The sequence below is a fragment of the Heliangelus exortis genome, chromosome 19, assembly GCF_036169615.1.
Source record: "Heliangelus exortis chromosome 19, bHelExo1.hap1, whole genome shotgun sequence".
NCBI lineage: Eukaryota > Metazoa > Chordata > Aves > Apodiformes > Trochilidae > Heliangelus > Heliangelus exortis.
In genome coordinates this window covers 1320345-1342858 of record NC_092440.1, presented here as the reverse complement: position 1 = coordinate 1342858, position 22514 = coordinate 1320345, and the positions used below count along the sequence as shown (strand labels likewise).

The window sequence follows — 22514 nt, the reverse complement described above, 5'->3', positions numbered from 1 at the left end:
AAAAAAAAATGTAATAAGAGGTTGGAAATAGTTCTTATTTGAGCCCTAAGTGACAGGGGCAAATGGCAGGGGGGGGAAACCTGTACACAGATGGCAGCCCATGGTGTTTGCCCAGAGTTTACAGGAAACCTCTGATCTGTCCCCAAGCCCTGGGTGACAGCAGGATGGGGAAAGGGCTCTGAGGTTGGTCCCTGCAGCTCAGCTCAGCTCAGCTCAGCTCATGGGGAACCAGACTGGGGCTCAAAAGGAGCCTCTAAAAAAAGGATCTGGTTAGGAATTCCTTCTCCTGCTCTCCACAGCTCTGAAAGGCAGCTCCAGAGGTCCCATGGCCAGGGGTACCTGGTGACCCAGGGAACCTGGATGTGTTTGGAGCTGCAGAGCAGCTCAGCTCCCCCAGCCCAGCCAGGGATGGCAGCAGAGCAGCTGCTGAGGTTTGGAGCTTCCCTGGCTGCTGACCCTGGAGTTACCAGAATCCTGCCTGAGCCTTTGCACCAACAATTCCAGTTTTCTGATCCTGCCTTGGAGGAGCCTAAAAGGGTCCTGTGAATCCTGCCCACCCGCCCCATCCTTTTCCAGGTGGCTTCAGCAGGGCTGAACCAGAGGAGGAGCAGGTGCCATCAGGACACTGCCAGGGACACTGAGAGGAATTTTCTGGGAAGGAAAAGAGGGCAGAGAACCACGGTCAGACTTCTCCTGAGCTCCAGTTGGCTCTTGAGAGGGAGCCCAAAGCTTGGACCTCAAAAACCTGCAGACACAGAGATATGTTACATATTTATCCGAGGCAGCAATTGGCCAGGAAATGGCCATAAAACACACATTCTGAATAAAAAGAGGGAGATTTATGGGCCTTTTGCAAATCTGAGTCATATCTTTCTGCATCCCCCAGGCAGGAATCCCCTAATCACTAACATACCCCAAACATGTACACACAGTGGGCTGAGAATTGCTTCCTTCTGGCCACAGCTCCAGCTAAAGACGTGATAGGGATTGAGCTACTTTATCTGACAGAGGGTAAATGAATTGCCAATTCATTCTGAGCTCGGAGGGGGATTTCTTTTTCCCCCCTTTAAGAAAAAAAAAAAAGTCCTTTTATATATGGCTTTGATCAGGCAGGGCCTTGACAAATTATTTTCCGAGGAATTTCTTGAGCCCTAATGCCACAAGGAGGGAGAGAGGGGGGAAAAAAAAAAAAAAAAAAAGAAAAAAAAAAAAAAAAAAAAAAAAAGGATTTGCTTTCAAAGAAAAGCTTTTATGTGTCAAAAAAGTACAGCGACGTAAGGGATTTTCCTCCATTTCCCCTCCTCTCCTTCAGTTCCAAAAATGGAGGCAAGGAGCCTGAAAATGTTTCCATCCCAGCTGAAGAGAGGAGGTGGATGATGGGGAGGAAGAGCTGGCAGGTGAGCCAGGCTGATCCCTTCCAGCAGATGCTGCTCAGAAAGGTCGTGGCCATCAGCCCCAGCACTCAGGAGCCCCTGGGCCAGGAGCTTGGCAAGAGGAGGAGGAGGAGGAGGAGGAGGGGACAGGCCAGGGAGGTGTCACCAAGAAGCTTCTTGTTCCCAGGGAACATCCAGAGGGGATGGATAAAGCAGTGCTCACCTGGCTTTTCCCAGGGACTGGAAAAGTCTCTTTGTCCTGTTGTTTAATTTCTTTTTTGTCCTGTTGTTTGATTTCTTTTTTGTCCTGTCATTTAATTTCTTTTTTGTCCTGTCATTTAATTTCTTTTTTGTCCTGTCGTTTAATTTCTTTTCTGTCCTGTCATTTAATTTCTTTTCTGTCCTGTCATTTAATTTCTTTTTTGTCCTGTTGTTTAATCTCTTTTCCCCAGGGCAGTATCACATCCTTGCTTGGATCCCAGACAGGATCAGCCACCAGCCAGGTCTGGGCTCTGGCTGCATTTTTCTTCCCATTGATGCACAAATATCTTCTCCCTCCTTTACCCCACTCAGTGTCCTGCAGCACAGGGCTCAGCTCAGCCACTTCCACCCCGGATGGCTCAGGCAACACAACCCACAAGAGCTTTTTCCAGCCACAGGCAAATATATAACTTTGCTACAGGAATATTCCTCCTGGAATCCCAACAGCAGCCCCACTGCAGCCAGGACTGATGGATAAAACCTTTTGGATAGGGGTCAGATGCTCCAGAGAACACCTTGTAGCTCAATACCCTAAATAAAGGAGCTCCAGCTGTCTCTTGGGTGCCTCTCAGCCTCCTGAGCCAAATCCAGCCACCAAAACCAATTCCACATTTCAGTCTGAAGGTCAAAAAAATAAAATTTCAGGAGCCAGAGGCAGCACTGAGGGCTGGCCCCAGCCTTTGGGCACAAGGAGCATCTTAGCCTGTCCATCAGTAACTGAGCAATAATAACAGCAATTAATAACAGGAGGAATAATAACAGCAATTAATAATAACAGGAGGAATAATAACAACAATTAATAACAGGAGGAATAATAACAACAGTTCCAAGTTGTTAGAATTGTCCCAAAACCTGGCCCAGTCAGGGCAGGAAGGGGGGTTACACACAGCTTGCCTCTGCTTCATTAAAACTGTGTAAATAGGAGGGAAGTCCAAGCACAGCAACATTTAAAATAATTTAAAATATGGTTAAAAAAAACCCTCATAATAATAAAATGGAAACTAGGGCTCAGCATTACCTGGTGAGCAATGAGCCCACCTCTCAGAGACAGGAGCCCTCAGATGTTGGCACAAACAGAACCATGGTGCCTGCAAGGCAGAAAGTAGGAAAATACTCAAGATTTAGAAGTATTTCATTTTTCACAGCTAGGAAAGAAGTGGTCCTGTTGTTGTTTCCTAGTCCTGATCTTGTCATGTTTCACTTCTTTTTTTTTTTTTTTTTTTTTTTGAATACTATTTAGAGCTGAGCAACATGAAGGGTTGTGACGTGAGAACTGTCTTTTTTCCACCAAAAAAAAAAAAAAACACCAACCCCAAACCAAACAAACAAACTAAAAAACCCAGATCAGATTATTTTAACAAAAAATTCACCAACTCTACAAACCCTGCCCTCTCCTCCCACCCCAGCTCTGCTTACACAAAAGCTTAAGGAGTTTTTATTCTCTCCTATTCTAGGAGGTGCTTTACGCAGAACCATCCCTTGTTGCTCCAGGTGATTTGCTGAAAAACAGGAGGAAAAAGCACAATTATTCCTCTGGGATCTAAGCAAATGATGTCATCCAAACCTAAGCAGTGTTTTGGTGCTGCTTTAAACCCACCCCAAAAAAAAAAAAAACCAACCCCAGCTGCCCAGCTTGGTGCAGCAGCAGCTTTTTATTTCCTTTGCAAGGTGTTTTTTGTGGCTTTGAAGGTCACCTGGGACCTCCTGCCCCCACCACACCAGCTCTGTGTGGGACAGCTGGGAAGGAACAAACCCACAGCACAAAGACAGGTTTTGGGCCTGGGAAGCAAGGCCTGGGGGAGCTCTGCCCCTCTGGAGCATCCTCATCTCTTGGGGGGGAAAAAAAAAAAAACCTCTCCAGGGCAGGTTTGGGAGATGCCCATCCCAGCAAGATAGAATAGAAAAAGATAGAATAGAAAAAGATATAGAATAGAAAAAGATATAGAACAGAAAAAGATAGAACAGAAAAAGATAGAACAGAAAAAGGTAGAACAGAAAAAGGTAGAACAGAAAAAGGTAGAACAGAAAAAGATAGAACAGAACAAGATAGAACAGAACAAGATAGAACAGAAAAAGGTAGAACAGAAAAAGGTAGAACAGAAAAAGGTAGAACAGAAAAAGGTAGAACAGAAAAAGATAGAATAGAAAAAGACAGAATAGAAAAAGATAGAATAGAAAAAGATAGAATAGAAAAAGACAGAATAGAAAAAGACAGAATTGAAAAAGATAGAATAGAAAAAGATAGAATAGGTCCACGATATCAGCTGTGGGCACTGCTGGGAAAATAAAATAATAACAATAATAATAATAATAATAATAATAATAATAATAATAATAATATCAACAACAACAACATCCTTGAGGCCACAGCCTGGGAATTGGTGTTGGCTCTGGCAGAGCTGTTCCTAGCAGAGCCTGGGGTTCCTCCTCTCCTTCTGCACTCAGAGGAATCCCCCAACCTGCACTTATTTCTCAGGGTTTGCACATTAAGCTCTGGGTTTATTTTCCTGCCAGGGGATGGTTCACAGCTGCTTTCTGCTCTGCTGGAGCTGGGATCTTGCTCCAAGGCTGTCAGCAACAGGAGGAGGTTTGAGGTGAAGAGGGTTCCCTGTCTGAGTAGGGGGATGCTGGGTCACCACCACCCTCTCCACCCCCCCATACCCCACTCCCTCCCTCCCCTTCCCCTCCATTCCCAGCTTTTTCCTCACCTGGGATCACACTTCACCCTCCAGGTCTCTTCCCTGGGAAGTGGGACCAGCAAATCCAGCTCTTTTCCACCATCCCTGTCCCCAGACCCATGACAAAAGCCCCTTAGGTCCAAAACCACCCCCAGCACCCTCAGTGGTACCCACGGTGCTGGGAAGCTCAGGGTTTGGGTTATGGCCCCAAAAAAGCCAGGAGGGAAATGCTGGGGGTGGAAATGCTTGGGCTCCTGTATCACCCTGGCTTCATCCTCCTCAGGTTTGGGGTCCCCTTGTGGTTAATTCCCAGTGCAGAGCTGAACAGAGTGGGTTTAACAACCTCTTTTATCCAATTATTTCAATAGCAACCCCTATATTTTTTCCATATTTTTAAATTTGGCTTATTATTAGCATCTTCATTCTCACAAGCTGCTAAGGAACAAATCCATAAGAAGGGAAACGAAGGAAAAGCTCTTTGTAACATAAAATAACAACCCAAAGCAGAGGACACCCCCCTCCTGGCAGCTCCCAGGGTTGTTTGGGGGCAGTTGGGAAGAAATTTCAGGTGTTTCTCAGGCACATCCAGGCTGGGAGCCCCCATGGAGCCCATCAGCTTTCCCTGTCCCCTCCTGCCTGACTCCTCAGGGTCCTGCTCATCCCAACAGAGCAGCAGATTGGGCTCCACCAGGGCTCAAGCCCAGAAGTGCCAGATTGAAGCAGGAACAAACTCTTCAAGCAGAGGAGAAGGTTCTAGAACACCCTCAACCCCCCTGTGCCTCCATCCCCAGTGTTGCTGCTGGGCCAGCTCCATCCTCGAGCACAAATCCTATGAGGAGAGGCTGGGGGTGTTGAGGCTGGAGAAGAGGAGGCTCAGGGGAGACCTCATCACTCTCTCCAACTCCCTGAAAGGAGGTTGGAGCCAGGGGGGGGTTGGGCTCTTTTCCCAGGCAACTCTCAGCAAGACAAGAGGGCACAAGAGGTCTCAAGTTGTGCCAGGGGAGGTTTAGGTTGGACATTAGAAAGAATTTCTTTAGGGAGAGGGTGCTCAGCCATTGGAATGGGCTGCCCAGGGAAGGGGTGGATTCTCCATCCCTGGAGATATTTCCAAAGAGCCTGGATGTGGCACTCAGTGCCATGGGCTGGGAACCACGGGGGGAGTGGAGCAAGGGTTGGACTTGATGAGCTCTGAGGTCCCTTCCAACCCAGCCCATTCTAGGATTCTATGATCCTCCTCGCTCCTCACGGGCTGAATCCTCAGGGATTTACCTGGCTTTCCAGCAGCCACCACCAGGCAATCAGAGACCCAGCACAGACTCCACCAAAGAGCCAAAAAAATAATGCAGGGAACTCCGAGGAAATCAGTCAAGTCGAAAGCTTGAGGCTTTCCTTCTGACCCTTGAGAAATAATTTCTTCTGGGGCCTTAGTTTCCTGCATCCCCCAGGGCTGCGTGGCAAACATGTTGGGTAAGACCTCTCTACTCACAGAGTAATCACTGCCTATTTAATTAGATGTAAATTACCACCTGGTGAGGATTATCTGATGAGCAGTGAGGTCACAAAGCCTGGGAAGCACCATCTCATTGACAGCTAAAGAAAGTGTGAAGTTTTGTTTGGGTTTTTTTTTTTTTTTTTTTTTGATTCCTTAGCTCAAAATACAACTTAGCCATTAACCCTGGACAACTGCATCTTCTGGAGGAGCAGGATGGGATTTACTGATGGCTGAGGAATTCCCTGGAATGGCTGCACTGAGACACCCAGCTCTGGGAACACCTTGGGGTGCCAGGCTGGGGGATGCTCACATCCTCTGCTCCTGGGGCTGACACCTGGGCTGTGCTCACCCCATCCCATCCCATCCCATCCCATCCCCTCCCATCCATCCCATCCCATCCCATCCCATCCCATCCATCCCATCCCATCCCATCCCATCCCATCCATCCCATCCCATCCCCAGCCAACCCCCTGGAAGAGGCTCCAGGAGGCAGCAAAAGAGCCAAAGGAAGAATCTGCCCTTAACCAGAGCCCCAGCAGACCCTGTCCCCCAGGTCCCAGCAGCCATGGGGACACCTTGGCTTGTTCCCAACCCCTGGAGTAACCCTGGCACAAAGGATGAGACCTTTCTGCTGGGCTTCTCACACCCAATCTCTCTGTTTCTCTGGATGTATTTTATTTTTTTTTCCCATCCTGTTTTTTTCCCATCCTCCAACCTCCCTCCCCTCCTTCACTGAGACTCCTGCAGCTCCCCTGACCCAGACAGAGCCCACCCCATCCCAGCAGCATGGGAGAGGCAGGGAGGGCCTCCCAGTGCCCCCCCAGCACCCACCTGCACTCCTTGGTCACTCCTAAATCTGCCTCGGGAGGAAAGTGACCCCAAAAGAACACATCCTTGGGGTGGGAAGGACCTGGGGGACCTGGGCACTTCTGTAGGGGACAAACTCACAGCCCTGCACCAAGCACTCTGCCCTCAGCCCATCCCTTCCCTGCTGGCTCCTGGCACACCAGAAATAAAGACAGCTCAGATTTATGGGCATCAGGCACAGAGAACAACAAAAAAAAAAAAAAAAAACAAAAAACAAAACAAAAAACAAAACAAAAAAAAAAACCTGCACCCTAAATAAAAAATTTAAAAAAATAAAATTAAATTAAAATATGTGGGCAGGTCCTTCACCATTGAGAGCACGTGGCATTTATTAACCAGAAACTGGCACACAAGAATAGGAAAGTGTAGCTAGGTAGGGATTTTTTTTTTTTTCTTCTTAGCCACACGTTTTGGAAACCCATCTGTGATCCCCCCCAAACCCCCTCCCCAGCATCCCCAGTCATTCCCAGCCACATTCCCCAGTTGCTGACACACAGGTATACCTCTTTTGGTATATTTAGAATTACTTTTAATTAAAAATATATGTAAATTATATAGAGTGTGCACGGCTTGGAGAGAGGGGAAAAAAAAAAAAAAAAAAAAAAACGAAGAAGAAAAGAAAGCAAATTTCCTTTTCAATAAAAACTCAGCCCCCTCTGAATCAGCTGCTTCCTGACGTGCTGCCAGCTCCGTGAACCCCCATCTATAAATAAATAGTACCAGGAAATTTTTACACCTGAAAAACTCTGACACACCTTTGTCTTTTCCTTCTCTCCTTGCTTCCCCCTCCCCCAGCCTCTCACAACCATTTGCTGCTCCTTTTAAACGCATCTCCTTAATGCCTCACCCGACACCCCCAGCACAACCTCTCTTTGGGTTGTTTTTTTTTTTTAAGAGGAAACAAAAGAAAACACAATAACCTGAAAGTCCTGGGCTGCAAGCAAGCGTCAGCATCACTTTTATGAGCAAACTTTTTCCTTTCCCCGTCTGCATCCTCTTCCCCTCCCTCCCCCCCCCCCTGCTCCCGGCTGGCTCCGAGCTCCGCTTCCCAGGAAAAACTCAGCGGGAGAAAAGCTTGGATGGTGCCAGGTTTGGAATCTACCTCAGCACTTCCAGCTGATGGAGCGGGGAAGGAAGGGGAGAAAAGGGAAAGAATTCCCCGCGAGTGATGGGAAGGGAGAGGAGTTTATGGGGCTGGGTCCTGCCGGGAGGGAGTTGGGGCCGGGGAGGGAGTTGACTCCGGGGCAATGCCTGGGTGAGGTAGGTACCTGCTTTTCTTAGTCGTGGCTTTGGAAAAACCTCGAAAAAGAACGGTGAGAATACTAACGAAAAGGAAAAAAAAAAACAACAACAAAGGAAAATAAAATTATTAAAAAAAAAAAAAAAAGCAACACCACTCCAAAATCCACCCGCTGGAAAAAGGGCCAGTGGCTTTTCTTGCCTTTTTTTTTTGTTTGGGTTTTTGTTTTTTTTTTTTTTTTTTTTGGAGAAAATTGAAAGAAATTATATATATATTATTATTTATTATATAACATTGTCAACATCAAACACCACAAAAAAAAAAAAAAAAAAAAAAAAGTAACATCCTAGTTGTTCTCATTCAAGCACTCTGAGTGTGTTGAGAAAGGCAGCAGGAGCTTCGTGTCCCTCGGAGAACGAAAAAAAATAAAAACAAAGAGCAGGAGGGCAGGGACGGGGGGACAAGGAGGGAGGGGGGGACAAGGAGGGAAGGGGGGGACAAGGAGGGAAGGGGGGGACAAGGACATAGGGCTGGGGGTGGCAGCAACACAAACCAGGTGGGGCTGGAGGGGAGGGAGGGAGCAGTGTGCCGTCTGTCGCTGTTTCTTTTGAAACAGAAGAAATACACCAAAAAAAAAAGGAAAAAAAAAAAAAAAAAAAAAAAGGGGGTGTGGGGGAGGAGGGAGCTTCCCTCCCTCTCGAGTGCTCCCGGTGAACATTCTGTTAAAGCAGTCTCACAAAATACTCTCACTTTTATTATTGACAGGGTATTTTTTTTTTTTCCCCCAACTTTCGTGTCGGTTTTCTATACTTTTTTTTTTTTTTTTTTTTTTTTTTTTTTTTTTCCCCCTCTCTCCCACCCCACGCCCCCTCCCACTTCCCCCCTTCCCCATGGCTAACGATGCTCTGGCAAAGCTCTTTCCCCCCCCCTCCTCCTCGTTAGCTGTTCTCACTCCACTCTGGCACCATTCCCACCCCGTGGACCGAGTGGTACTGGTGGGGCGAAAGGGTTCGAGGCACAGCGTGGGAATAGAGGAACTCGGCGGGCTGGAGGCTGCTGGGGGGGGACTGGATGCCACCGGTTTGAGGTCCACACTGCCGGACGATGGGCTGGTGGGAAACTGAGGTCTGGTGCTGGAACATGGCGTGGGTGTCTCCGAGCTGGGGGGGGGAGGTGTGGTTGCCCACGCCGCCGAGCCGCGGCATCAGCGGCCCCGAGGTGAAGTGAGCAGAGAAGTGTTGGTAGGGTAACCTGTCCATGGGCTGCATGGCAGACACTGTGCAACTGCTGTAGGAGGGCACGCTGGGCCAGGTGTTACAGCTGATGTCTTCCAGGCTGGGCACGGGGTCCGTGGGGGGAGCGGAGCTGGCGTACATACAGGCTTGGCGCTGCGCGGACTCAGTCCTGTAGGAGGGGTTCAGTCCCTGCTGCTGGGGGTAACTGGGCCTGTAGAAAGCGTCCTCTTCTGCTGGAGAGGTTTCCATGTAGGGCTTCTTGTAGGGATGCTCGGTGGTGGAACACTCCTCGTCTGCTGGGAGAGAAAAAGCCCGGTAAGAGAACAGCAACTCCCTGAAAGGAGGATGGAGTCAGGGGGGGGTTGGTCTCTTTTCCCAGGCAACTCTCAGTAAGACAAGAGGGCACGGTCTTAAATTGTGCCGGGGGAAGTTCAGATTGGATATTAGAAATAATTTTTTCACAGAAAGGGTGATCAGACATTGGAACGGGCTGCCTGGGGAGGTGGTGGACTCGTCGTCCCTGGAGACATTTAAAAAGCGACTCGATGTGGCACTCAGTGCCATGGTCTAGTGACTGTGGCAGTAGTTGTTCAAGGGTTGGACTCGATGATCTCTGAGGTCCCTTCCAACCCAGCCTATTCTATGATTCTATGATTCTATGATTCTATGAACAGCAACGCTGCACCCCCCCGGCTCAGCAGCCCCCTCCCCCAAAACCCCCCCGTGGCACCAAGGACACAGCAAAGGGCTGGTCCTGAGCCTTCCCTCAGGGATGGCAGTGGGAATCCACCACCCCTTCTTGGAATCCATCTGCATCCGTCCTGCTGAAACCAAACCCCGGCTGCTGCACCGTGGAAAGGAGCTCGGAGCAGCTGAGAGCTCAGAGAGGAGATGCGGGGCTGGGAGGGGCTGGGAGGGGCTGGGAGGGGCTGGGAGATGCTGGGAGGTTCTGGGAGGTGCTGGAAGATGCTGGAAGGTGCTGAGAGGTGCTGGGAGGTGCTGGGAGATGCTGAGAGGTGCTGGGAGGTGCTGGGAGGTGCTGGGAGGTGCTGGGAGGTGCTGGGAGGTGCTGGAAGATGCTGGAAGATGCTGGAAGATGCTGGAAGGTGCTGAGAGATGCTGAGAGGTGCTGGGAGATGCTGGGAGGTGCTGGGAGGTGCTGAGAGATGCTGGGAGGTGCTGGAAGATGCTGAGAGGTGCTGGGAGGTGCTGGAAGATGCTGGGAGGGGCTGGGAGGTGCTGGGAGGTGCTGGGAGGTGCTGGGAGGTGCTGGGAGGTGCTGGGAGATGCTGGGAGGTGCTGGGAGGTGCTGAGGGCCCCTGAAGCATGGTGATGCCCCCCAGACATCTCTACACTACCAAGCTCCTCAGCTCCTTTCTGCCACCAGCACTTTGACCAGAAACGTGGCATCTGCCCCAGGGATGCAGAGCACCTCAGAGCAGCCCCTGCTCCCAGCTGAGAGGCTCAGGGCTGATACTGTTAACCAAAAGCCTTCACAATTACATATTTCCGTGATAAAAGAGAGAGACAAAAATGGAGATCACAATAAAAATCCTCCCAGGGGATGGTAGAGTTGAGACAATCGGATCTGGAGGTTTACAGCCCCTTTTTTTAGCCATGCCAAGGGAGCTGGGCACATAAATCCAGGCAGGGCTGAGTGCTGGAGCCAAGTGTAACACAGAAAAATAAAATAAAAATTAAAAAATAATTTAAAAAAGCAAAAATAAATTTCATAGCTAGAAACACCAAGGCACAGCTTGCAGAGCCCTTTGTTTCCTGAGGCAGCCGGAGCCAGCAGAGGGAAGGAGATAAACAATTTAGGTGCAATCTCCAGGGTGAAGCAGACTGAATAAATGAATCTGCTCTTATTTCTTCATTTGCTGGGTGATCAAATGAAATCCAGCTCTGCTGGAATGAATGGCAAAGTTCCCAGGGACGAGCACTGCACCAAGAGATTTTAAGGACAGTGAGGGAAGGGGAGCTTGTTCTGACCCTGCTTAACTTTGCTGCTGCTGCTCCAAGAACAAGATTCCTGGTGCAGGCAGAAAAAAATCCAACTTCTCCTAAAGCCCCTCTTGGCTGCACCCTTTCAACAGGGGTAAAATTGGGAAGAACACCAGAAGGAGTGGCCCTTTCCAAAATTTTCTTGACCGACAGACTTTGAATTACTGTTTTCTTCTTCACCCCTAAAATATAAAGGCAAAAAAAAAAAAAAAAACCCAGACCATTTTCACAGAGAAGAGGACTGAAGGCATCTCCATCCCCTCACAAGAAGCACCTGGAAAACCCCAGCTGCTGCTGCTGGGCTGCCCAGGAGTGTCCATGTCTCACTCCTGGAGGTGCAGACAGGCAGAGCAGCACCTTTTGTTTCTTTTAAACCCCCCCAGGCACCATTTCCTCGGTGCTATAAACAGCCAGAGCCTTCCTCCTGGAAGCTGCACCCACTCTGCTTGTAAAATAACCCCTGACTCCCACTCAGGTGTCTGCCTCTCCAAGCAGAACAACCTCTGCTGCAGGAACACACCCCGGGGACCCTGCCCTTGGTACCCCAACAGCAGCTGCCCCTAAATCCAGGGGGAGACCCTCCCAGTCCCATCCTACAGGTGCTCCCTGGCAATAAAACCCTTGGAGTCCCTGCAGAGCCCCAGCAACCAAATCCTCTTCCTCCTCTTCCTGCCCTAACTGGGGGCAGAGGGCAGGATGGAATAAACAAGGGATGCAATCCCATCCTTTAAATGGCTGGAACAGGGAGATGCAAATGGGTCTCAGCCTCCTTCATCCTGATGAGGCTCATTCCAGCTCCCTGGAAGTGCTGAAGTCCAGGTTGGATGGGGCTTGGAGCAACCTGGTCCTGTGAGAGGTGTCCCTGTCAGTGCAGGGGTGGAACTGGAGGATCTGGAAGGTCCCTCCAAGCCAAGCCAGTCTGGGATTTAATGATTTTATAAGGAGCAGTGGAGAGGATGTCATCCCCTGAAAGACAAAAGCTGGGAGCAAAGGGCCAGGCTCCCTCCTGGGCTCTGCTCTAGCACAGGAGAAGAACTGGAAGAACAGCCTGAGCTCCAGTTTTTTACAGACAGCCAAAACGTTTTGGATCCCTAACCCACCACTGAGTAATAAGAACACTAGGGTGGAAAAACAATGTCTTGTAAAATGAAGCATTGTTCTGCTAATAAAGTTTTCAGCATTAAAGTGCCATTACTCTCCTGGCATTAGAAATCATTGGCTTGGGGTTTGACTGTTTATTTTACTTTTTTTCTTTTTTTCCGTTTTTTTTTTTTCTTTTCTTTTTTTTTTTTTTTTCTTTTATTTTTAAATATACAACACGAACCAGTCAAACTCTGTTTTTTTCCATTGGGTAAAAACGACTGACAACCTGAGCCTGCTGATTTTTCCAGCCAGCCCAGACCTTTCACTGCCTGCCACAGCCCCACAGGTCCCAGTTTGCTTCCAGAATCCACCACAGGGGAAGGGAGAAAAATAAAAACACCCAGAATTTCAGTGGGAATCCTAGAGGATCCTCCTGTAAGATCTCCCCATCACTCTGCTGACCTCTCCAGAGCCAGAACCTGCTGTTCTCTGTGGAAAGGGAACTGGCACTCCAGATTTTAAGATGTGTGAGGACATCTTGGCCATCTCCAAAGAGGACCCACTGGCTAATGAAGGATCCCAAAACTTCTGCCTGCCCCCTGGCCCCTCTTCCTGATGCTTTTCCCATCTACACAACTTCAGGGTGCTGGGGAGGGAGGAGGAGAATGGTCCAGCTTCATCACCAGCTGGGATGATGTAGAGCAGAGCTCCACAGCTTGTGCCAGATGAGGAATTTGCACTGATCCAGGCTCCCTCCTCTGACCCAGCCCTGTCCCAGCACCCCTCACAGAGCCAGCACAGAGCAGGTGAAGTCTGTGTGGAACAGACCTGGAGGTGAGAAGGGAACATCTTAAAAAAAAAAAAAAAAATAAAAGTGGTAGCAGGAGGGCAAGTTAAGCAGCTCTCCTGGGATGCTGCAGCCTGCAGGTCTCTCACCCCCAGCTGCCCTGGAGCCTGCACAGTGTCCCTCAGTGCCAAATCCTCATCCTGAGGATCCTCTCACCTCCCTCAGCACCAGAGTGAGCAGAACATGGGCAATAAATGTCTCCTCTCCTCTGGGTTTGCTGCTTGATCTTGGTGCCCCTGCCAGCACCTGATTGTTCTCTTCCTGTTGCCACTGAACCCCAAGAGATGCTGGGAACCTCTGGAGATGCTGGGAACCTCTGGAGATTCTGGGCATCTCTGGGAGATGCTGGGAACCTTTGGAGATGCTGGGAACCTCTGAGAGATGCTGGGAACCTCTGGAGATGCTGGGAACCTCTGGAGATTCTGGGCATCTCTGGGAGATGCTGGGAACCTCTGGAGATTCTGGGAACCGCTGAGAGATGCTGGGAACCTCGGGAGATGCTGGGCACCTCTGGGAGATGCTGGGCACTGCTGGGAGATGCTGGGCACTGCTGGGAGGTGCTGGGCACTGCTGGGAGGTGCTGGGCACTGCTGGGAGATGCTGGGAACCTCTGAGAGATGCTGGGCACCTCTGGGAGATGCTGGGAACCTCTGGGAGATGCTGGGCACCTCTGGGAGGTGCTGGGCACTGCTGGGAGATGCTGGGCACCCCTGGGAGATGCTGGGCACTGCTGGGAGGTGCTGAGCACCTCTGGAGGTGCTGGGCATCTTGTTGCTGTTCTTGGAAGCCAAGGGTGGCCACCAGCCCTTGTGACCACCCCCTCCATACTGCTCAAACCTCAAAAAAAAGCCAAGCAGGACAAGCTGCCAGAGCTTGAGGGAAGCTGCTCCCAAGTAGATCCAAGGAAAACGGAGCCTTCAGAAGAGGGTGGAAACTGGCTCCCTCACAAGGAATGTGATGATCCATCTAATGAAGGAGATCAAGAGAGAGCAGCAGCAGCACTTTCAAGATTTCCAGTATTTACTACTTCCAGCTGGGTTGTAAATACCACACAAATGGCTTTTTAAATGGAATTTCCCCAATTCCAAGATGAGGACTGTCCAGAATGAGATGCAAACATGCGAGATCTCTGGGCTTCAGGGTGCACTGGGCCCACCTCTTCCCCTGGTGTAAATCAAGGGAGCTCTTTTCCAGCTCATGACAAGCAGCTCCCTGGGACAGAAGACAATGGAGGCTGAGACCAGACTGGGTCAGTTCTGAAAGCTCACCCTGACTTCCAGGACACTGCAGCAGAAGGTTCATCCCAACTTTGTGAGGGAGACACAATGAGCAATTGTCACCAGGACTGCTGTTTCACCCACTCTGATCTCCAGGATGATCCTAGGGTGAGCCTGAACAGGCAGGAGCAGGGTGTGAGGCTGACAAGGGGTGGCAAAGGAGAAAAGAAAAGAGATGGACTCAACCAAAATGGCCATCCCTAAGGGGCAAGGCAGACCTGCATCTAGGAGCAGCACCCAAGACATGCTGGTTATTTCAGCAGTGGTTTGTGATGTGTCTGTGGGGCATTGCAGGAGAACCCAGCAGAAAAGGGTGGTGTGGCAGACAACCCAACACCAAACCCTGGAACCTCTTCCAGGAGCTGCCAGCACTGCCTGCAGAGGCCAAGGAGGCTCCTGCTGGATCCCTGAATGAAGCTGCTGAAAGGACAGTGCCACAAGCACAGCGAAAGGTGGGTGCCCAGCAGCCCCGTGAACACCTCCCCAGCCTGCTGGCAGCATCTCCTTCCCCCTTAGTGCCCCAGCACCACCCTGCCCTGGGCTGTGCTGCTTCCACCTGAGCTGCAAACCCTTCTGGCTGCAGCTCAGCCCTGCTCAGCCAGCTCCTTGCATCTCCTGAGCAGCAGGAGAGAGCCCAGACCTGGCTCTGCTCCCTCAGATTCCTCAAGTAAAACAGAAAAGCTGGGTAGGATGAGGGAGAAACCAGTTCAACCAGCAAAGAGCTTTACCCACCCTCCCAGTGCCTGTTCTGGTGGGGAAGGGGGAAAGGGATCCCCACGGACCCCAGCAGAGCAGGGAGGAGCTGAGGGATGTGTCCTGCCCCAGGAGCAGGGTGCTCTACAGCTTAGGTGGCAGAGGGACATGGTGCTCACTGGTTGGAGCCAGTGGATTCTGCCACGTCCCTCTCCTCCCTGTGCCAAGCTGCCAACTTGTAAAACCTCCCCAGGGAGAGGCTGTGCCAGTTGCCTCCTGTTCAGCATCGCAAGCATCCCAGAAATCTGCCAAGTGGTTGAGATTGTGCAAGGCTGGGAGGGACCAGAGGTTTGGAGAGATGACTTTTGAGCTCACAGGAAGTCTGAGGGAGAGGATAACACAAGGGAAAACAAGCCCCAGTGCCCTCCTTGGGATGTGGGGCTCAAAGGAAAGCCAGAAAGCCAACAGCCTGCTGGGAAGTCCTGATGGGCTTCCCCAAGGGCAACAATGAGAGGGAGAGGTGGAGAACAACCAGGAAAAAAAAAAAGAAAAAGGCAAAGCTCTAACTGGTCTTTGTTGCAACCTAAAAATCCACACCAAGAACTGAAGCCACTCTTTAGGAGGATGCAGGATGGGAGCTAATCCATCCTCTCAAGACCAGCATCTTTGGGAAATGCCATAAACAGCCTCAGTGTGGAGCTGGGACACGAGGCAGGATGACTGTCACCTGGAGGGCCACCATTTGCCAGACTTCAGCAGGGTCAGGAGGTGCCTGGAGCAGCAACCCCATCACTCCATTCTGGGGTCATTCCCAATGCCTCCATCCCACACTCCCACCCGTGCCCCAGGAACTGCCAGACTGGGGACTCTGGGATGTGTCCTCCCTTCCTTCCTCACCCAGAAGAAGATCAGCTCCCTGAGAGAGAGGAGATAACATCCCCTCCAGCCCTGCTGCTCCCCCCTAATGGAACCCCATATCAGATCTCCAGGCTGAATCCATCTTGGCTTGACAGCTAAGAACAACACTGTCACCCACAGAGCCACAGCTCTGGCTGAGGTCACCAAGGAAGGAGAAGTTGGACACGGTGCCTTCACATGGCTACAGTCCCCAAACCTAACCCAAGTCTTGACCTCCTGATTGAGAAAAAAAAAAAAAAAAAAAAAAAAAAAAAAGAAAGAAAGAGATATGCAGAAACATCAGGAGATGTCAAAGCTGGAAGGAGCCAATATCTCAGAGGCTATTTTGAAAAGCAGGGGTGGTATTTGCTACGGAAAATACAGACACCAGCTGGTCCCAAACCCACCCGAACTGCCCTCTGCCCCTGCCTGGGCTTATCCAGAACCACAGCCCCAAGGAAAGGAAACAATCGGCTGGAGATAAAGCCTGAGCTGGCTGAGGAGGAGTCAGGGAACTGATGAGCCAACAAAATCCATGATTTCCGAGTCCAGAGGTGCTGCAAGAGTGAGCTTTCAGTTTTGGTTTGGGTTTTTTTAAGCTCCGAGATGGAGAAGCTCCTTAGGAGTAATGCAGGAGGGCTGGGAGGGAACACTGAATAATGCACTCAGAGAGAAGAGGCTGGAAAAGGAGGAAAAGGAGGGATATTACAGGTGAGGTTGTTTCCCTGAGCTCAGCAGAGCTCCTTGCTCGATGCTGGAATTGCCTCGCTCAGCCTGGGGCTGAGGGAGAGGAGGAAACCTCGGGTCACGTTCTGATTTATCTGAGCAGAATTGCTCATCTTCAGTGACTTTTTTTTTCTTTCTTTCTTTCTTTTTATTAATTTCACTTTGCAAAGAGCTTCTTGGCAGCTTATGTCGGCTCTCTGGTTCCCATTAACTTTGTGTTTCTTTTCTTTAAGCCCTGGTGGCTGTTTTCGATTTACTGGATGCATGGGGAGGTTGGGGGGGGGGGGGGGGGGAGGTAAAAAAAAGGCCCAGGGAGGAAAGCAGAGGCTCCTGAGACCTCCAGCTCCGGGGAAGAAGGCCGAGCTATCAGCCAGGACATTGCTTCTCTTTGATTAAAGCGTTTGGCGGCTCTGATAAAAGGCCCTGAAGTGCTTGTGCTACTCAAGGCATCGCGGAGATAACGAAGGGGCCATCAGCCCAGCAGCCAGGGACCGGCCAGAAGGGGCCGGGGAGCTTATTCCAGAGCAGATAAATGTCTCTTTTGTGACAATAAGAGGAAGTGAGATAATTGGGGGATTGAGGGGAAACCACCCATGGAGACACCACTTAGCGGGAATCCCAAAACTGGAAGGAAAGCTCTGCTGATTCCTTATCACCTCCCCAGCCCGGGGATGAACTGCTCTGCCAGGGGCAGCACCCTGAGCTTGGCCCGAGGAGTTCGGTGCCGTTTGGGTCAGCTTGTTTGGGTTAGGTTTGGGGAAGGGGAAGAGGAGTGGTGAAAGCTCTGCTCCCAAGGCAAAGGAGCCCAGAGAGAGGAGGGATCAGAGGATGGGATCTCCAAACCTTTCCATGGCCAGCAGCAGCCCAGAGGTGCCCTGAAATCCCAGTCCCCCACCAGCACGGGGGTACAAAGGGCCACACAACCCATTGCTGACCTTAGGGGACACTCCAGGAGTTCACTGCAACTCCTTATTCCCCAGCTCAGAGCTAGCTCAAGTCTAACATCACCATTTCCACCCACGAGCATGAGGGTCCCCTGGAGGGGGCAGAAAACGATGCTTCTGTTTTCTGGTTCAATCTGACATCAGATATACACGAAGAGTCACCAACTCTTTCCATTTTGCTTATAGATCAGTGCACCACACACCTGCTCTTGCAGCATCCAGGGGATTCACCAAGGAGGGGAGAGAAATTCCCACTGCCCCATTTGCCAGCACTTCCCAGCATCTGCTCCCTCACCCCTTGTGTCTGCACTGCACATCCCAGCACCCCAGGGGTTATGTTCCTAAAAATAAGGACATGTGGCCAGTTACAGGACAGGGAAGTAGGAGGAGACGTGCTGTGGGGACAGGCTCTTGGGATGGAGAAATCCTTGGTGCATTCAAAACTGCACACGGAGTCCTGGCAGCTTTTCCCAGATGATGCAGACTGAATCCTAAGGAAGGGGAGCAGGAGACAGGCAGAGACCATCACCTGCCTGCCCTGCAGGGTTGCATTCAGCCCTGGAAATTCTGTGTTTTCTTCTGAGTGGAGTGGAGTGGAGCTGCTGTGAGGCTTTCCCTGTTTGAATCCTGCAAGTGTTGCAGCACCTCAGCATTCCCATTGCTTTGGGAGAGGAAAGGAGTGACAGCAAACAGCCCAGGAACAACCACCCTGTTGATATCATGGGCTGTTCACACCAGGATGAGCACTGAGCAGGCAGTGTAGAGCCCTCCCAGTTCCATGGGATCACAGAGCATCAGGTGGGAAGGGACCTCAAGGACCATCTGGTCCAACCCTCCTGACACCACAGTTTATAGGAGGTGTCTCAGCACCCCATGGAGCTGAGAATTAAGGCTGCAAAGTGGGGAATCTGCCACTTCCCTCTCTCAAACTCTGTCAAGGCAGCTCAGCCACACCAACAGAACCACCAGGGGTACCAGGAGTGCCCATCCCACTCCCCAGTCAGCATTCCAGTGGGATTGCTTCCCTCATACTGACAGCTGGCTCCCAACTGGGAGGCTCTGAGTTGAAAACTGCAAACCCCAAGCTCCCTGGGTATGTCCAGTTGGAGGTTACCCCTGTCTGAGGAGCTATGGGGACAGATAAATCATCTTTATCTCCAGCACCAGCTATCTCACCAAATGTGGATTCAGCGTGGGTGAGAGGTGCTGACACCCCTTCCAGGCTCTGACCCCCAACCCAGGAGCTGGGATTTTAGGCCATCACCTTCCCAGCCCACCCCCAGCACACAACCCTCACCCCAACAACACCTGGAAGGAATCTGGGGCTGCCCAGCCTGGGGACATGGGGGGACACCCAACCCCAACCCTGGAAAGGGACGGTGGCAGCCAGGGTCTGACCTTTTCTCTTGGTGCAGTGGTAGATCTGGCCGTGCTCCTGGGAGATGGGGTAGGGGTTGGCAGGTGGGAGCAGGTCCTGGGAGGTGCTGGACACCCCATTCTCACACTGGTACTGGGAGCTGAGGTTGGAGGAGGCAGAAAGGACCCTGGTCTCACCGCTGAAGGGGCTTTGATTCGAGGACACTTTTTGTCTCACTGTGCTCCTGGGAACAACCGGGTACTCTTTACTGAAAGCAGAGAAATAAAATGGCAGAAAAGGAATCAGTTAGTAAATAGGTGATGGGATTCACAAATGAAGGCAGCACAGTGGTGTCACGGGGCTTGTGGAGGGCTCCAGACACATCCCAGGAGCCTGCAGCCCTGCCACACTTCATCCCTCCAACACTCTCCTGTTTCACCTTCCTTCTGGTATCTTGAGATTCATGCCCCTTCCACAACTCCTATTTTCTACCCAGACATAAAATAGATAAATGCAGGCAGAGTGTAATACACAAGATTTATATTTACATTTATAAATCAGTACCTGAAGATGTGCACACTCACATAAATAAACCCCTCATTTCTGCCAAGCTGACTTGGAGATTAATTAATTATTCAGGGCTGGTTTTTTCCCCTGCTGGTAGCTGCTCCCTTTCCTTTCCTCCAGGGTCTGCCAGCCTGGTTGTCCTGGATGGAGGCTCCCTGGACCAGGGAACAAGCTCCTCTCCAGAGCTCTCAGAAAAGAGAAATAAATAAATCCCCCAGAGCCAAAGGGGGCAGCAGGGCCAGGCTGATGGAAAGGATGCTTTGTTCCTTTCCTCCAAAAACTGGTTTGAGGTGGGGATGCTTGGAAATTCCCCCTCCCACAGGAGCCTTGTAGAGGCTGGGGAGGTTTCTCCAAGCACATCAGCAGTGTCAGTGGACAAGCTCATCCCTGCTCTGCAGGAGGGAGAGCTGAGGCTGAGCAGAAGGTCTCAGAGACCTCAGGTGAGGTGCAGGGCTCATCCTGGGCTGGCTCCAAGTCGTCTGGGTGCTCCCTGAATCCTGGCACTTGCTAAAATGTGTAAAGATCAGGTAAGTCCAGCAGCACCTCTGGAAGTGGCAGCCACCAGCCCAGGTTCCAACACAAGGTTTCTTTTTGGACCAAGCTGGCTCTGAGGTGGCCTCCTCACCTGTCCCAGGTCATTCGTGGAGCAAGGGCAGATCCTTAAATCCCATCCCCAGGCTCGCCTTGATGCTTACATGGGAAGGAGAAGCCCTGAACCTATCACTTGGAGAGGACCTATCCCTGTATCATCTGAGAACTTATTTACAAGCCTGAACAATCCCAATGCCAGAAACCCCCTCACAGCAGGGACCTTTCAGCCAAACCACTCCTGTGGTGCCAGAAACATCAGCAACCAAGCTGTACTGGAGGGGAAACTCACCCAGGAGCTCAAACCCAAAGAAATGTGCCTTTGATGGTGCCACAAAAGCTTCCCAAACCCTGGGCACTGGTGGCTGGCCAAAAGGGAGCCTATTCCAAAGGTGGGATTTCAATCCTTGGAAGCTCTTCCCCAGAGCTTTCCAACCTTATGAGCTGCAGCTTTTTACCAGAGCTGAAGACCAGGAACAAAAGAGAGAGAGAGCCTGGGAAGAAGCAGCCCTGAGATACACAAGAGAGCAAAGGATGCCAGGGATGTGGGGAGCTCCAGGACCTCTGTGCCTGCAGACACCCAGCACTGTCACTTCCCTTTGGTGGCTTTGCAGGAAGGGCAGGAGCTGTGGCCTTCAAACCTCCTGGGTGACCTCCAAACCTTCTCCTTTCCAAGGGATCTCCCAGCCCTACCAGGTCATGGGTTTGAGCTGGCATCCTCCACACCTCCTTCCTCACGGAAGCAGCGCCAGCAGGACACCCCAAAGCTGCCAAAGCCCCATCCCTCCCTCCCAAGGAGTCCCTCTGCAGGGAGGGGACACAGTGACCTCACCCTCCCCAGCAGGAGGTTGCTGCACAGCCGGGCTGGTTCCTTCATCCTCAGCTCCAGCACCACCAACATCCAATCCCTCAGGACCTGGGTGTCCCTTTGGGATGTGGGATTAGATCCACAAAGGGTTTTTTTACAACAGGACCTCACAGGGACCCCCATCACAAAGGAAAGGAAAGGAAAGGAAAAGGAAAAGGAAAAGGAAAAGGAAAAGGAAAAGGAAAAGGAAAAGGAAAAGGAAAAGGAAAAGGAAAAGGAAAAGGAAAAGGAAAAGGAAAAGGAAAAGGAAAAGGAAAAGGAAAAGGAAAAGGAAAAGGAAAAGGAAAAGGAAAAGGAAAAGGAAAAGGAAAAGGAAAAGGAAAAGGAAAAGGAAAAGGAAAAGGAAAAGGAAAAGGAAAAGGAAAAGGAAAAGGAAAGGAAAGGAAAGGAAAAGGAAAGGAAAGGAAAGGAAAGGAAAGGAAAGGAAAGGAAAGGAAAGGAAAGGAAAGGAAAGGACCTCACAGGGACCCACACTCTGGGATGCACCACACCAACACCAAGGAGCCACCCCCAGCCCAGGTGCTTCTCACCTAAACCAATGAAGAGCTGAAAGGGGAGAATTTTAACGACCCAATTTTTTTTTTTTTTTTTTTCTTGATGAAAAGCTATTTTCTTTCCCTAAAAGAGCTGCATGCCTGCTGCCACCGTGTCCTCACATTCCTTTCAGACTGCACTGCCCAGGGGCCGTGGTCAGCAGAGGAGCTCAGGGTGTCTGGTGGGAGTGGGGAGTCCTGGGGGGAGGGAACAGGTTGGAGACACCAAGTTTCCCAACAGCAGCTCCAGGAGGTATCTCAGTGACTTCCCTCCAGACTGAAATATTTCCATTTCAGTCAAAACACATTGGGTGCTATTTTTGCCAAAAAAACCCAACTATTTCAGGAGGGAGAGGAAGGAAAGTATTTTCTAACTAAATAGCTAAATTATTCTCTTTCTTCTGCTTTGCCATTTTTGTTCCCCCAAAGGCATCTCTCTGCATTGCTGCCTTCCTGACAGGAGCTGAGCTCTCACAAAGGGATAATTCTTGGTACCTTGGGCACTTCCAAACATTCCTCCTGCTTCCTGAACCCACCCCACACACCGTGGGCATTGCTGCCAACCTCACTTTGTCCTTCAGGATTAAAAAATGCACCGGATTCTTTTCCTTTTCAGGGCCCGGGAAGGTTGGTGTCCAAAAAACATTGCAGCAAAGTAGGAAAGGAAAAAAACCCAGCATGAAAGCTTGACTCCTGGAGGCAATAGAGGAGGTTGTCCACAAGGCAGGGAAGAGATCATTGCTCATGGGGCAGAATGTGAGGAAGTTTTACATGGGGCTGGGAAAGGGCTACTTTTTTTTTTTTTTTTTTTTTTGCATTAAATTGTGAAAAGAGAAGAGAAGAAAAAGAAAAAAAGGGAAAGGGAAGGGGAAGGGGAAGGGGAGAAAGGGAAAGGGAAAGGGAAAGGGAAAGGGAAAGGGAAAGGGAAAGGGAAAGGGAAAGGGAAAGGAAGAGGGAAAGAGGAAAGGGAAAGGGAAAGGGAAA

The 22514-nt window shown here is 50.6% G+C and overlaps 1 protein-coding gene across 1 annotated transcript in view; it reads right to left on the bottom strand.

The window, feature by feature from the left end:
• Nucleotides 1-8794: 8794 nt before the first annotated feature.
• The window catches only part of TBX5 (T-box transcription factor 5), a 24612-nt gene continuing 10892 nt past the window's right edge, over nucleotides 8795-22514 (bottom strand). Inside the window, exons 7-8 of the mRNA XM_071763583.1 lie at nucleotides 19016-19242; nucleotides 8795-9439 (exon numbers count right to left, since the gene is read on the bottom strand). Of these exons, the coding sequence (XP_071619684.1) occupies nucleotides 8850-9439; nucleotides 19016-19242 (817 nt within the window). The 3' untranslated portion in view covers nucleotides 8795-8849. The remainder of the gene's footprint in view (nucleotides 9440-19015; nucleotides 19243-22514) is intronic.